This window comes from Saccoglossus kowalevskii, chromosome 22, assembly GCF_978046115.1.
Source record: "Saccoglossus kowalevskii chromosome 22, keSacKowa6.1, whole genome shotgun sequence".
Taxonomy (NCBI): domain Eukaryota; kingdom Metazoa; phylum Hemichordata; class Enteropneusta; family Harrimaniidae; genus Saccoglossus; species Saccoglossus kowalevskii.
The window spans coordinates 1210745-1227995 of record NC_140662.1 but is presented as its reverse complement, the minus strand read 5'-3'; the positions used below and the strand labels follow the sequence as shown (position 1 = coordinate 1227995).

The 17251-nt window shown below is 33.7% G+C and overlaps 2 protein-coding genes across 2 annotated transcripts in view; both read right to left on the bottom strand.

The window, feature by feature from the left end:
* The window catches only part of LOC102809161 (1-phosphatidylinositol 4,5-bisphosphate phosphodiesterase delta-4-like), a 35454-nt gene extending 28977 nt beyond the window's left edge, over window positions 1–6477 (bottom strand). The window contains exons 1-8 of the mRNA XM_085496046.1: window positions 6361–6477; window positions 5900–6027; window positions 5641–5707; window positions 5420–5434; window positions 4408–4501; window positions 869–986; window positions 645–730; window positions 106–226 (exon numbers count right to left, since the gene is read on the bottom strand). Of these exons, the coding sequence (XP_085352172.1) occupies window positions 106–226; window positions 645–730; window positions 869–986; window positions 4408–4501; window positions 5420–5434; window positions 5641–5707; window positions 5900–6027; window positions 6361–6405 (674 nt within the window). The 5' untranslated portion in view covers window positions 6406–6477. The remainder of the gene's footprint in view (window positions 1–105; window positions 227–644; window positions 731–868; window positions 987–4407; window positions 4502–5419; window positions 5435–5640; window positions 5708–5899; window positions 6028–6360) is intronic.
* Window positions 6478–11308: 4831 nt separating this feature from the next.
* LOC146728611 (inactive phospholipase C-like protein 2) overlaps window positions 11309–17251 on the bottom strand; it is a 45465-nt gene continuing 39522 nt past the window's right edge. Inside the window, exon 3 of the mRNA XM_085496108.1 lies at window positions 11309–11628. Coding sequence (XP_085352234.1) covers window positions 11309–11628 — 320 coding nt within the window. The remainder of the gene's footprint in view (window positions 11629–17251) is intronic.

Here is a 17251-nt window from a genome sequence, read left to right as displayed (position 1 = left end):
ATAAAAATTATGGTTTTCTTAAAATATTATCTCAAAAGGTATCAGTATCATGTTTTTCTCTGAAATTATCTCAAAAAATATCAGAATAAGTTAGTTGATACTTACTCAGACACTTCAAATGCATATCTGTTGATGACATCAATCACATCCTTGAACTTGATTTTTGATGTCAGTGTATGACCGTGATAAATGATTGGCTCTCCATCAGAACCATCCCAACAATCCACTGGAGGAAAGAAATTAACACCAATCTAACATTTGTATTAAGTGTGAATCCTGTAGTATGAAGTGTCTGTGTACATCTATTTATGTAGTTGGATATCATCTACCATCACAGTAAAATAATTTTAGAGCAAAGGTAAGCTCAATCTGACATTTTTTCAGGCAATATCAGTATGATCAAATGGATAATGCATCTCATTTATTGGCTTGGTGAATTGATTCTAGAGAACCTTTAGCACGTACTAAAAGTCCTTTGTGTCTACTTAGGACACTCCACAGATTATTCACAATTGGCTTACACAGGTTTCCTTACTAACTCAGTATACAATAGAACGAGAAATGCATTGTGGGTAAAAACAGAACAATTTGTACATACCCAGTTATGATGATAGAAATACTTGACAATGACTTTGCATACTTACATTCAACACATCTACATCCTAGCTGTAATGCTCTGATATACGCCTCTGTACTGCTAGGTCCTTTCAACTGATCCTCTAGAAGATATCTACAAACATAACACATAAAATATGGTAACATACATACAGAGTTAAAATTTCTATAACTCAGAATTATCATATTATGTGAAAACTCTATATGACATAGCTCATAACTCAATTTACATATCACCAAATATTAGACTTACGTATTGTGTGATGAGGCTATAAAATAATGTGACAAGGGTTGTGTCATGTCCTGATAAACACAGTCATGATACGGATTCATTATCATACCATTGGGACCAAGCATGAACAAAATGAAGGCTGCAAATAAATAACAAGCAGTATCTGTGTTTGAATTACAAAATATTTAATGAATTTCAAAATATTGAAAAAGTTTGAAAATTTGTTTGCAAGTGACACTACAATGGTACAGTTGCAAGGAAAGATTTTCTATATAAATACAAGAAAGACAACATGATGATGTATATACCTGTTACATTAACTGACAATCATCTGACTGATCACATCAACTGACATAATCATCTGACTGATCACATCAACTGACATAATCATAATACTGATCACATCAACTGACATAATCATCTGACTGGTCACAACAACTGACATAATCATCTGACTGATCACATCACTGACATAATCATAATACTGATTACATCAACTGACATAATCATCTGACTGATCACAACAACTGACATAATCATCTGACTGATCACATCAACTGACATAATCATCTGACTGATCACATCAACCGACATAATCATAATACTGATTACATCAACTGACATAATCATCTGACTGATCACAACAACTGACATAATCATCTGACTGATTACATCAACTGACATAATCATCTGACTGATCACATCAACTGACATAATCATAATACTGATCACAACTGACATAATCATCTGACTGATTACAACAACTGACATAATCATGACTGATCACAACAACTGACATAATCATCTGACTGATCACATCAACTGACATAATCATCTGACTGATCACATCAACTGACATAATCATAATACTGATTACATCAACTGACATAATCATCTGACTGATCACAACTGACATAATCATCTGACTGATCACATCAACTGACATAATCATCTGACTGGTCACAACAACTGACATAATCATCTGACTGATCACATCACTGACATAATCATAATACTGATTACATCAACTGACATAATCATCTGACTGATCACAACAACTGACATAATCATCTGACTGATCACATCAACTGACATAATCATCTGACTGATCACATCAACCGACATAATCATAATACTGATTACATCAACTGACATAATAATCTGACTGATCACAACAACTGACATAATCATCTGACTGATTACATCAACTGACATAATCATCTGACTGATCACATCAACTGACATAATCATAATACTGATCACAACTGACATAATCATCTGACTGATCACAACAACTGACATAATCATGACTGATCACAACAACTGACATAATCATCTGACTGATCACATCAACTGACATAATCATCTGACTGATCACATCAACTGACATAATCATAATACTGATTACATCAACTGACATAATCATCTGACTGATCACAACTGACATAATCATCTGACTGATCACATCAACTGACATAATCATAATACTGATCGAAACAACTGACATAATCATCTGACTGATCACATCAACTGACATAATCATCTGACTGATCACATCAACTGACATAATCATAATACTGATTACATCAACTGACATAATCATCTGACTGATCACAACAACTGACATAATCATCTGACTGATCACATCAACTGACATAATCATAATACTGATTACATCAACTGACATAATCATCTGACTGATCACATCAACTGACATAATCATCTGACTGATCACATCAACTGACATAATCATAATACTGATCACATCAACTGACAATCATCTGACTGGTCACAACAACTGACATAATCATCTGACTGATCACATCACTGACATAATCATAATACTGATTACATCAACTGACATAATCATCTGACTGATCACAACTGACATAATCATCTGACTGATCACATCACTGACATAATCATAATACTGATTACATCAACTGACATAATCATCTGACTGATCACAACAACTGACATAATCATCTGACTGATCACATCAACTGACATAATCATCTGACTGATCACATCAACTGACATAATCATCTGACTGATCACATCACTGACATAATCATAATACTGATTACATCAACTGACATAATCATCTGACTGATCACAACTGACATAATCATATTACTGATTACATCAACTGACATAATCATCTGACTGATCACAACAACTGACATAATCATCTGACTGATTACAACAACTGACATAATCATCTGACTGATCACAACAACTGACATAATCATCTGACTGATTACATCAACTGACATAATCATCTGACTGATCACATCAACTGACATAATCATAATACTGATCACAACTGACATAATCATCTGACTGATCACAACAACTGACATAATCATGACTGATCACAACAACTGACATAATCATCTGACTGATCACATCAACTGACATAATCATCTGACTGATCACATCAACTGACATAATCATAATACTGATTACATCAACTGACATAATCATCTGACTGATCACAACTGACATAATCATCTGACTGATCACATCAACTGACATAATCATAATACTGATCGAAACAACTGACATAATCATCTGACTGATCACATCAACTGACATAATCATCTGACTGATCACATCAACTGACATAATCATAATACTGATTACATCAACTGACATAATCATCTGACTGATCACAACAACTGACATAATCATCTGACTGATCACATCAACTGACATAATCATAATACTGATTACATCAACTGACATAATCATCTGACTGATCACATCAACTGACATAATCATCTGACTGATCACATCAACTGACATAATCATAATACTGATCACATCAACTGACAATCATCTGACTGGTCACAACAACTGACATAATCATCTGACTGATCACATCACTGACATAATCATAATACTGATTACATCAACTGACATAATCATCTGACTGATCACAACTGACATAATCATCTGACTGATCACATCACTGACATAATCATAATACTGATTACATCAACTGACATAATCATCTGACTGATCACAACAACTGACATAATCATCTGACTGATCACATCAACTGACATAATCATCTGACTGATCACATCAACTGACATAATCATCTGACTGATCACATCAACTGACATAATCATAATACTGATTACATCAACTGACATAATCATCTGACTGATCACAACTGACATAATCATATTACTGATTACATCAACTGACATAATCATCTGACTGATCACAACAACTGACATAATCATCTGACTGATTACAACAACTGACATAATCATCTGACTGATCACATCAACTGACATAATCATATTACTGATTACAACTACTGACATAATCATCTGACTGATTATAACAACTGACATAATCATCTGTCTGATCACCTGACTGATCACAACAACTGACATAATCACTGTATTAATCACATCAACTCTACTACAATAGCTATGGTAAGTCTTTTTGTTTACAGTGACCTCACAATACCTTTTTACGACACCAGGCTTTTATCTGAATACACACAGTATCTCTGATATTGCAAAACAAAAATTAGCACTCACCATCTAGACTCATCACCTCATTGGCAATCAATTCTGGTGTCTGTTCATACTTCAAAATTACTTTCTCACACCACTTAGAGTGCAGTTCATGACGCTAAAATTGAATAATATAATTAGAAAGTAGACTCAAACTAAAGGTAAAAAATGTTTAGAAATTAATATTTGTACCGGTAATATGAAATATATGATAGCAAATATAATGTAACACCATGTGAAAGTGAAAGACACTACAATAGAAGTGGTGGCAATATAACATAGATTTGTATACTGCATGGTTCTCTCCAGGGCATTACAGAGTAGGCATCCTCAATTCTTTATTTTGGATGAACAATAGAACCAATTTAGCATAACAATGAATACAACAGATGTAATTAATATATTCTGTTATTTTTCAAATTAGTCTGTGCTATTTTTCTGGGAGGACATAATGGATTCAATTTGAATCCTTACAAAATGATGTAAATCTATACACTAAATGTATGGAATGTCTTCAGTATGAACTTCAATTGGTTGATATGGAAACACCAATTTGTATATGAAAATGACTTTGCAAAGAAAGGAATAAAAAGCAAAAAGAATCACATCTTTGTGTTAAAATTTGTTAAAGAATGTCTTTGGTTAATGCAGTAATATTGACCCATGAACACAATAACTAAGCCACAATTGTGGTCATAATAGCCAGTCAATACACCAGCACCCCTGCCTAAATTACACCCATGACATTGGCAAACACTATTGTTAGCCATAATGAACAGCAAACTTAGTCACACATAGAACAACATTGTTGTAAATATATATAAACCTGAACCCATAGTAAATTCAAAAACCAAACCAAATGATGACATCATTCCTATAACATCACCTCAACAAACATGTCTATTTTTACCAATTTCCATTTCAATAGATCATGTTTATTTCAGTGAAGAAGCAATGAGGTGAATAAAATGGGAGAATTTAGCATGACATTTGAAACATGCATATAATAGTTATACTATATATACTGTGAATATACCTGTTCCTCAGGTGCCTAAAAAAAAATTAATTACATATATTAATATTAAGTATATAACTAGACTACATTACAGTTAATTTCATATTTTAATATCATATCTGCACGCAGAGGATTATTCAGATACATTGTATGCATACATACATACATCAGTTTTTTAAAAACAAAATTCACATAGAAGACAGAATTTAATTTAATTTAATTGTAGTAATTAGAACACTGACCTTCTGTTCATGTTGCATAAATGTTAAAAACTCATCTACTTCCCAGTAGTCATCGTCACCGGAATATCTAAATAGATTCAATCAATACATAATCAATAACCAATTCATAAGTGATCAATAAAGTCAGAGTATATGCTTTAAAGACTACCATTTTGATATTCACAAAACAGACAATGCATTGAAAAAAGCTACCTCAAATATGGACACCACAAAATGAAAATCATAACTAATTGCAATTGTATTTCTTTGATAATCTTACTTGTAAAATAGAGAAACAATCTCATCTCTGGCTGTGATTTTATGATAAAATGTAACAAACTCCTCAACATCAAGTTCATTGACCGCTGATTCTCCACTAGCCTTGGTACCAACACGAGTGTCAGCTGCCTACAAATACAGCAATGTTACCATGACAACCTAATAACATTTCATTCCTCATACACTGAATTACAATGTTCTTTATGGAAAATCATAAATCCTTGAAAATCTTTGTATTAAATTTAAATGAGCAGACAAAATTGGTTATGTTCATATGACTCTATGTTTCCCTTAATCATGGCAGATTTACACACAATGCATTGTGATTGGTCAATCATCATTTGAACTTCATAAAATTATTTATAAATGTTTTATTTGGAAAATTCGCATGACAATGTAAAATTCAGTGTACTTATAATTGTTATCTATATTATTCTGAATGAATTGACCTTTGACACAAACCTTAAAGATTCTTCTAACATGTCTTTTGTCAACTTTGAGATTCATATCTTTCAAGAGTTTGCAAATTTCTTCAAAATCAAGCGACCCATCACCATTCCTATCAGCTTTTTGAAAAAAGTCTCGTATCCATGTACACAAAATGATTAAAGAAAGTAACTGTGAATATCAAACAAGTTATGACATTTGGAGAAAATGTGAAGAATGTACTATGATATTGCAGAGCACTCTTCCTGTGCCATCTCAGCATTGAGATATTGAAAGAAAAAATGCCTGACAAATAAATGCAGTCTGTGTGTATTCTGAAAAGTTGAACTACAATACAAAATCATTGCATGACGTGGTATATGAAACAACATATTTGTCCCAGAAAAATGACAACAGGTAAGTGCAAATAAAATATTTAACTAATGAGCACCAAATCAACTTTTAGTGCCATTCACAAATTAGACTCGTAATTTTTTTAGATTTGTTTCAAAATTTTGAGCAAGACTTGTAGCCAATAGAACATAATGCCCATTTTGCATTGGAACTAATACATAGTCGTAATAAAGATATTGATTCTCAAAGTGTTGCATTGAAACTAATACATAGTCGTAATAAAGATATTGATTCTCAAAGTGTTGCATTGGAACTAATACATAGTCGTAATAAAGATATTGATTCTCAAAGTGTTGCATTGAAACTAATACATAGTCGTAATAAAGATATTGATTCTCAAAGTGTTGCATTGGAACTAATACATAGTCGTAATAAAGATATTGATTCTCAAAGTGTTGCATTGAAAGTAATACATAGTCGTAATAAAGATATTGATTCTCAAAGTGTTGCATTGGAACTAATACATAGTCGTAATAAAGATATTGATTCTCAAAGTGTTGCATTGCAACTAATACATAGTCATAATAAAGATATTGATTCTCAAAGTGTTGCACTGGAACTAATACATAGTCGTAATAAAGATATTGATTCTCAAAGTGTTGCATTGGAACTAATACATAGTCATAATAAAGATATTGATTCTCAAAGTGTTGCATTGGAACTAATACATAGTCATAATAAAGATATTGATTCTCAAAGTGTTGCATTGGAACTAATACATAGTCGTAATAAAGATATTGATTCTCAAAGTGTTGCATTGGAACTAATACATAGTCGTAATAAAGATATTGATTCTCAAAGTGTTGCATTGGAACTAATACATAGTCATAATAAAGATATTGATTCTCAAAGTGTTGCATTGGAACTAATACATAGTCATAATAAAGATATTGATTCTCAAAGTGTTGCATTGGAACTAATACATAGTCGTAATAAAGATATTGATTCTCAAAGTGTTGCATTGGAACTAATACATAGTCATAATAAAGATATTGATTCTCAAAGTGTTGCACTGGAACTAATACATAGTCGTAATAAAGATATTGATTCTCAAAGTGTTGCATTGGAACTAATACATAGTCGTAATAAAGATATTGATTCTCAAAGTGTTGCATTGGAACTAATACATAGTCGTAATAAAGATATTGATTCTCAAAGTGTTGCATTGGAACTAATACATAGTCATAATAAAGATATTGATTCTCAAAGTGTTGCATTGGAACTAATACATAGTCGTAATAAAGATATTGATTCTCAAAGTGTTGCATTGGAACTAATACATAGTCATAATAAAGATATTGATTCTCAAAGTGTTGCATTGGAACTAATACATAGTCGTAATAAAGATATTGATTCTCAAAGTGTTGCATTGGGACTAATACATAGTCGTAATAAAGATATTGATTCTCAAAGTGTTGCATTGGAACTAATACATAGTCGTAATAAAGATATTGATTCTCAAAGTGTTGCATTGGAACTAATACATAGTCGTAATAAAGATATTGATTCTCAAAGTGTTGCATTGAAACTAATACATAGTCATAATAAAGATATTGATTCTCAAAGTGTTGCATTGGAACTAATACATAGTCGTAATAAAGATATTGATTCTCAAAGTGTTGCACTGGAACTAATACATAGTCGTAATAAAGATATTGATTCTCAAAGTGTTGCATTGGAACTAATACATAGTCGTAATAAAGATATTGATTCTCAAAGTGTTGCATTGGAACTAATACATAGTCGTAATAAAGATATTGATTCTCAAAGTGTTGCATTGGAACTAATACATAGTCGTAATAAAGATATTGATTCTCAAAGTGTTGCACTGGAACTAATACATAGTCGTAATAAAGATATTGATTCTCAAAGTGTTGCATTGGAACTAATACATAGTTGTAATAAAGATATTGATTCTCAAAGTGTTGCACTGGAACTAATACATAGTCGTAATAAAGATATTGATTCTCAAAGTGTTGCATTGGAACTAATACATAGTCGTAATAAAGATATTGATTCTCAAAGTGTTGCACTGGAACTAATACATAGTCGTAATAAAGATATTGATTCTCAAAGTGTTGCATTGGAACTAATACATAGTCGTAATAAAGATATTGATTCTCAAAGTGTTGCATTGGAACTAATACATAGTCGTAATAAAGATATTGATTCTCAAAGTGTTGCATTGGAACTAATACATAGTCGTAATAAAGATATTGATTCTCAAAGTGTTGCATTGGAACTAATACATAGTCGTAATAAAGATATTGATTCTCAAAGTGTTGCACTGGAACTAATACATAGTCGTAATAAAGATATTGATTCTCAAAGTGTTGCATTGGAACTAATACATAGTCGTAATAAAGATATTGATTCTCAAAGTGTTGCATTGAAACTAATACATAGTCGTAATAAAGATATTGATTCTCAAAGTGTTGCATTGAAACTAATACATAGTCGTAATAAAGATATTGATTCTCAAAGTGTTGCATTGAAACTAATACATAGTCGTAATAAAGATATTGATTCTCAAAGTGTTGCATTGGAACTAATACATAGTCGTAATAAAGATATTGATTCTCAAAGTGTTGCATTGGAACTAATATATAGTCATAATAAAGATATTGATTCTCAAAGTGTTGCATTGGAACTAATACATAGTCGTAATAAAGATATTGATTCTCAAAGGTCAAACCATGCTTATATGTAAGTGAATGTTGTTCCTTGATCTGTTGAAATTTAATGAGGTCAGCCAGTTAAAATATCTAAATACCTAAAAGCTAATGATATTTTCACTACTGAATCACATCATAGGGTTGGGTTTTCAGACTATCAATACATTTACAAAACAGTTACAAACTTGTTATGCACAGAAATTCTAGTGAAACAAGAACACAATATGATCTGATATTAGGCCCCTGGATAAAAGAAAAATGATGAAATCTTATCAGACCTAGAAATTACTTGATTTGTTATTTGTTTGTTACAGAAATTAGAACGGCAACTAATCTATAGGCCCTCACTGAACTTTGTCTGATGGTGATTAACAATGGCGAAGAAAATAATAGAAAATAAAAGAACAATAATAAACCAGCATAATTAGTATAGCTATAATATATCTGCCAGCTATTTCATTAAAAAGCGCTATTTTGGTTTCTTTGTTATTTATGGATTTTACTGTAAATACATATAATCCAGTTTTCTGTGACTGTATATAGGTAATACCTACTGAGTTTGGTTGGCTTTGAATTCTTGCAATACATCAATTAAGTTGATAGAATGTAGGATTTTGCAGTTCTAGGACTGAAGTCTTTGATAGCCAGTGTTGGGGGCTTTGTTACCCAGTGTGGAATCTGTTGTTACCCATCCATGTTGAATACTTTGTTGGCCAGTATTAAGGGTGTTGTTACCCAGTGTTGGGGGCTTTGTTACCCAGTGTGGAATCTGTTGTTGCCCATCCATGTTGAGGACTTTGTTGGCCAGTATTAAGGGTGTTGTTACCCAGTGTTGGGGACTTTGTTACCCAGTGTGGGATCTGTTGTTACCCATCTATGTTGAATACTTTGTTGGCCAGTATTAAGGGTGTTGTTACCCAGTGTTGGGGGCTTTGTTACCCAGTGTGGAATCTGTTGTTGCCCATCCATGTTGAGGACTTTGTTGGCCAGTATTAAGGGTGTTGTTACCCAGTGTTGGGGACTTTGTTACCCAGTGTGGGATCTGTTGTTACCCATCTATGTTGAATACTTTGTTGGCCAGTATTAAGGGTGTTGTTACCCAGTGTTGGGGACTTTGTTACCCAGTGTGGAATCTGTTGTTGCCCATCCATGTTGAGGACTTTGTTGGCCAGTATTAAGGGTGTTGTTACCCAGTGTTGGGGACTTTGTTACCCAGTGGGGAATCTGTTGTTACCCATCCATGTTGAGGACTTTGTTGGCCAGTATTAAGGGTGTTGTTACCCAGTGTTGGGGACTTTGTTACCCAGTGTGGAATCTGTTGTTACCCATCCATGTTGAGGACTTTGTTGGCCAGTATTAAGGGTGTTGTTACCCAGTGTTGAGGACTTTGTTACCCAGTGTGGAATCTGTTGTTACCCATCTATGTTGAGGACTTTGTTGGCCAGTATTAAGGGTGTTGTTACCCAGTGTTGGGGACTTTGTTACCCAGTGTGGAATCTGTTGTTGCCCATCCATGTTGAGGACTTTGTTGGCCAGTATTAAGGGTGTTGTTACCCAGTGTTGAGGACTTTGTTACCCAGTGTGGAATCTGTTGTTGCCCATCCATGTTGAGGACTTTGTTGGCCAGTATTAAGGGTGTTGTTACCCAGTGTTGGGGGCTTTGTTACCCAGCATTGAGGGCTTTGTTACACAGTACCGTGGGCTTTGCTACCCATCATTCAGGATGTTGTTACCCAGTACTGAGGGTTTGTTACCCAGCACCATGGGCTTTACTACCCAGCGTTGAGGGTGTTGTTACCCAGTGTTGACCGCACTGTTACCACCAGTGACGATAGAGCTGTCACCCAGTATTGAGGGTGTTATTACCCAGCGTTGAGGTTGTTGTTACCTAGTGTTCAGGGCTTGATACCAAGTGATGATGGAATTGTTCCCTGGTGTTGAGGTATGTATGGTCTGTACAAATTTTCAAACACAAAAGGATATTTGTTTCTATTTGCTTTCACATCTATTTGTTTACTTTGTTTTTTGAGATGTCTTAGACCTTTCACCCATTGCATAGCCTCTTCTTCTGATAATGCCACTAAGTCAGTTGTTTCATTGTTGTTACCAATGACCAGTGAAAAACAGTGGTTAGCATTGACTTTCTTTACATTTGAAGACTTGAATGTGTCCGTTGACTTGCCAGTACGAATTTCTTTGATTTCACTTACGCTAACTGAAATAAAATGACATTAAATTAGAACACTGTCATCTAAATTAAACACTTGAACCTGTCATCTAAATTAAACATTTGGACCTGTCCTCTGAATTAAACAATTGGACCTGTCATCTAAGTTAAACAATTGGACCAGTCATCTAAATTAAACATTTGGACCTGTCATCTAAATTAAACACTTGGACCTGACAACTAAATTAAACATTTAGACCTGTCAACTAAATTAAACATTTAGACCTGCCATCTAAATTAAACATTTAGACCTGCCATCTAAATTAAACATTTAGACCTGTCATCTAAATTAAACATTTAGACCTGTCAACTAAATTAAACATTTAGACCTGCCATCTAAATTAAACATTTAGACCTGCCATCTGAATTAAACATTTAGACCTGCCATCTAAATTAAACATTTAGACCTGTCATCTAAAATTAAACATTTAGACCTGCCATCTAAATTAAACATTTGGACCTGCCATCTAAATTAAACATTTAGACCTGTCAACTAAATTAAACATTTAGACCTGCCATCTAAATTAAACATATGAACCTGCCATCTAAATTAAACACTTGGACATGTCATCTAAATTAAACATTTAGACCTGCCAGCTAAATTAAACATTTGGACCTGTCAACTAAATTAAACATTTGGACATGTCATCTAAATTAAACACTTGGACATGTCATCTAAATTAAACATTTAGACCTGTCATCTAAATTAAACATTTGGACCTGTCATCTAAATTAAACACTTGGACCTGTCATCTAAATTAAACATTTGGACCTGTCATCTAAATTAAACATTTGGACCTGTCATCTAAATTAAACATTTAGACCTGTCATCTAAATTAAACATTTAGACCTGTCATCTAAATTAAACATTTAGACCTGTCATCTAAATTAAACACTTGGACCTGTCATCTAAATTAAACACTTGGACATGTCATCTAAATTAAACATTTGGACCTGTCATCTAAATTAAACAATTGGACCTGTCATCTAAATTAAACATTTGGATCTGCCATCTAAATTAAACACTTGGACCTGTCGTCTAAGTAAAACACTTGGACCTGTCGTCTAAGTAAAACACTTGGACCTGTCATCTAATTTAAACATTTGGATCTGCCATCTAAATTAAACACTTGGACCTGTCGTCTAAGTAAAATACTTGGACCTGTCGTCTAAGTAAAACACTTGGACCTGTCATCTAAATTAAACACTTGGACCTGTCATCTAAATTAAACATTTGGACCTGTCCTCTAAATTAAACATTTAGACCTGTCAACTAAATTAAACACTTGGGCCTGTCGTCTAAGTAAAACACTAGGACCTGTCATCTAAATTAAACACTTGGACCTGTTATCTAAATTAAACATTTAGACCTGTCAACTAAATTAAACACTTGGGCCTGTCGTCTAAGTAAAACACTAGGACCTGTCATCTAAATTAAACACTTGGACCTGTCATCTAAATTAAACAATTAGACCTGTCATCTAAATTAAACATTTGGATCTGCCATCTAAATTATAAACACTTGGACCTGTCGTCTAAGTAAAACACTTGGACCTGTCATCTAAATTAAACACTGAACTGAACACATAACAAATTTAGCCATCAAGATTAGTTGACAATAAAGATGGACTAATAGAACAAGTACAGTATTCAAGAAAATGTACGTGATGTTTATTTTTACAATCAGTTTACCAGTAACTGTTGATTGTTTATATTTAACTGAGGTCATGAATATTCATCTAGATTAAGTAATTGACTGGTAGTGGTTAACCCATCAACTGAATGTCTTATTTAAAGAACGATGCAACATATAGTTCATTTGTTTTCAAAGCACCATTCATATTACTGATGAAAAATATGTCAATACACACTGTACATGTCAACACTGTTCAATAAACACTGTACATGTCAACACTGCTCAATACACACTGTACATGTCAACACTGTTCAATAAACACTGTACATGTCAACACTGCTCAATACACACTGTACATGTCAACACTGTTCAATAAACACTGTACATGTCAACACTGCTCAATACACACTGTACATGTCAACACTGTTCAATACACACTGTACATGTCAACACTGCTCAATACACACTGTACATGTCAACACTGTTCAATACACACTGTACATGTCAACACTGTTCAATACACACTATACAGGTCAACACTACTCAATACACACTGTACATGTCAACACTGTTCAATACACACTATACAGGTCAACACTACTCAATACACACTGTACATGTCAACACTGTTCAATACACACTGTACATGTCAACACTGCTCAATACACACTGTACATGTCAACACTGTTCAATACACACTGTACATGTCAACACTGTTCAATACACACTGTACATGTCAACACTGTTCAATACACACTGTACATGTCAACACTGCTCAATAAACACTGTACATGTCAACACTGTTCATTACACAACGTATTTTTAATAACAAACACTATGGATACCTGTACCTAATATTACTGAGACCAACTTGGTACAAGTTAGTACACAGACACCATGGATACCTGTACCTAATATTACTGAGACCAACTTGGTACAAGTTAGTACACAGACACTATGGATACCTGTACCTAATATTACTGAGACCAACTTGGTACAAGTTCGTACACAGACACTATGGATACCTGTACCTAATATTACTGAGACCAACTTGGTACACGTTAGTACACAGACACTGTGGATACCTGTACCTAATATTACTGAGACCAACTTGGTACAAGTTAGTACACAGACACCATGGATACCTGTACCTAATATTACTGAGACCAACTTGGTACAAGTTAGTACACAGACACCGTGGATACCTGTACCTAATATTACTGAGACCAACTTGGTACAAGTTAGTACACAGACACTATGGATACCTGTACCTAATATTACTGAAACCAACTTGGTACAAGTTAGTACACAGACACCATGAATACCTGTACCTAATATTACTGAAACCAACTTGGTACAAGTTAGTACACAGACACCATGGATACTTGTACCTAATATTACTGAGACCAACTTGGTACAAGTTAGTACACAGACGCTATGGATACCTTCACCTCAAATACATTCAATCATATTACTTGTTTCTACATTTATATCTTACTGACATGTTCGATATTCTATTTATAGGCTTAGAGCTGCTGGTACTTTGGTAACATCAGTAGTGAGACCACAGTTACTGTGCAGCATTTCTATTATTTTGTGAGAAAAGCCTAAACTTACCAAAGGATCACAAAAAAACTTCATGTATACAATCCTATTTAGTTATTTATATTCAGCTTATTATTCAAAACATTTGGTTATTTTGAATAAATGCTTAGGATTATGATTAAAATTATGACCTATAACAATTAATATTTATGGACCTTAATAACGCTGCGGCTAATGATGTTGAATACCAAGGTCGTCTTGTAAAATGTTCTAAATATGTTGGGTCAGGGAATAAGCAACCAGAGTGAATCTTGAGGTATGTAAATGTGTCGAAATGGACATAGTGCTAGATCTAGTGCTAAAATGCCACTAGATCTAGTGCTAAAACGGCACTAGATCTAGTGCTAAAATGTACATAGTGCGAGTGGCATTGATATCGCGTTGTCAACGACGTCAAGACATCCCGTAATTCTCTGAAAATAAATTAATATTTACGTAATATTGTTGTATCTTTCATTCATTGGAAATGTGCTACAGTGGGAAAATTGAGAATGTCATTGTCCACGTTTGTCGTAATAGACCGTTGGAACACAGTCACTCTACTAGTCACTCTACTAGTGACTGTGGTTGGAACAATGCGATGTGCCGGGAAACTAGCTGAAACAGTGAAACTACAGGTTGATTTTTTGATTTTTTAACGTGATCATATTATATATGTCTAGACACTTTCTCTGCAATAATATTTTTGTAGACTCTCGAAATCTTGTTCTTGTTACAGTTGCTAATAATTAAAACATGTGAAGTAACAAGTTCGTCTGTTGAATTTCCGGTTGTAAAATACGTATTTTAACCCTTCACAGCTAAACAAACCCAGTGTATGGTCGCGTTAAAAAAATGGGACCAAGAAATCGTCCAGGGCGATATTTCGGCAGTTTTTAAATTTATTTTTTTAAAAATTTTTGACGTAATTTATCGGACATTTCAATCGTTCCTAACGCCTAAATCAGTCTATTTAAGTTTTTATTCAAGAGCGTGTTTATTGTGACGAGCGTAAACTCCGTTTGGACAAAGAGCTGTTATCACTGTAAACAATGTTAAATTATTCTTCTTATGCTAAGTTCATCTTTGAAAACAACTTTTTTTTATTTAAAAAAAATCATGCCATTTTCCCATCAAAATCCAAGCCAAAAGAGCGTACTACAACATCGGCAAATCTCTTCTGCGTTGTGTTCAATAACATTAACATATTTAAATGAGCTATGGTGATTTGAACGCGTTGGCATCATCCAGCATTTTGATTGGTTAATTAGCGATTTGACCTATTAGCTCAACTCACGCAAGAGAAACATGGCGGATACCCTACCGCATCGAGCGTTTATATGCGATCGGAATCATTTGCTGACGATGAAACTAAGTTTTGTGCGTTATTATAATCACTACTGAGTAATATTCAACGTTTGTGAAACGTAGCATGTCCGGATTGAGCATCTGTGATCGCTTGCTGCTACGCAATGCAGTTGTGTTCGTTTTTATTAGAAACGTCGTTTAAAATATACTTTTGTTACCAATAAAATAAAAGCAAATGTATTTGAAAAATGACACTGGGCGACACTGTAATGACATTCCAGGTGGTCTACTTTTTAATTCAGCAAGAATTATTAATTATTGTTAATTCTGCAATAGTTTCTTTCGTCTTAGGTGGCCCAACTGACGGCGTAGAAAGTCTGTGTAGTTGGATACAATGATAATTTCCCCCAAAATATTTGATAATTATTTTTTGAAATTTTGAACCCCAAATAAGCGCCCATCAGCCGTGAAATCCCAAGGGCGATTTTTCAGATGGCCGAATTTACAGCAGAATCCAGTATTATATAAAGAAAGTATTATTATGGACATCTCGCGCATATTGCCGATGTTTTTTACTGTTTGTAGTTTGCATATGAAAGTGGTTGTTGATGCCCTTCCTATTATTCGACGTCGTTGACAATGCGATAACACTGCCACTCGCACTGTGCACATTTTAACACTAGATCTAGTGCCATTTTAACACTAGATCTAGTACTTTTTCGAATTAGTGCTACTAGCACTAGCCACTCACACTACGCCCATTTCGACACATTTACATACATGGAATCTTAGAATGAAGGATGAGTTTTGGTGTTCTTATTTCAGGAGCTTGTTATGTAAATGTTATGGCCATGTAGTGAGTTGCATTTATTTTGTTCCAGCATAGATTACTATCATATTTTTTAAGAAACTTGTTCATTGGTTTATTATGGTGTTATCGTTCCACAGTAAAATAACACAGATTTGTCTTCCTCTATTATGAGATTGGTCATATATTATTCAAAAATTGTTATTTTTAAAACAATTTTAAAATTATCGAATGTTATAATAAAATGGCGTTTTTATCATTTTTTAAATCCTGAC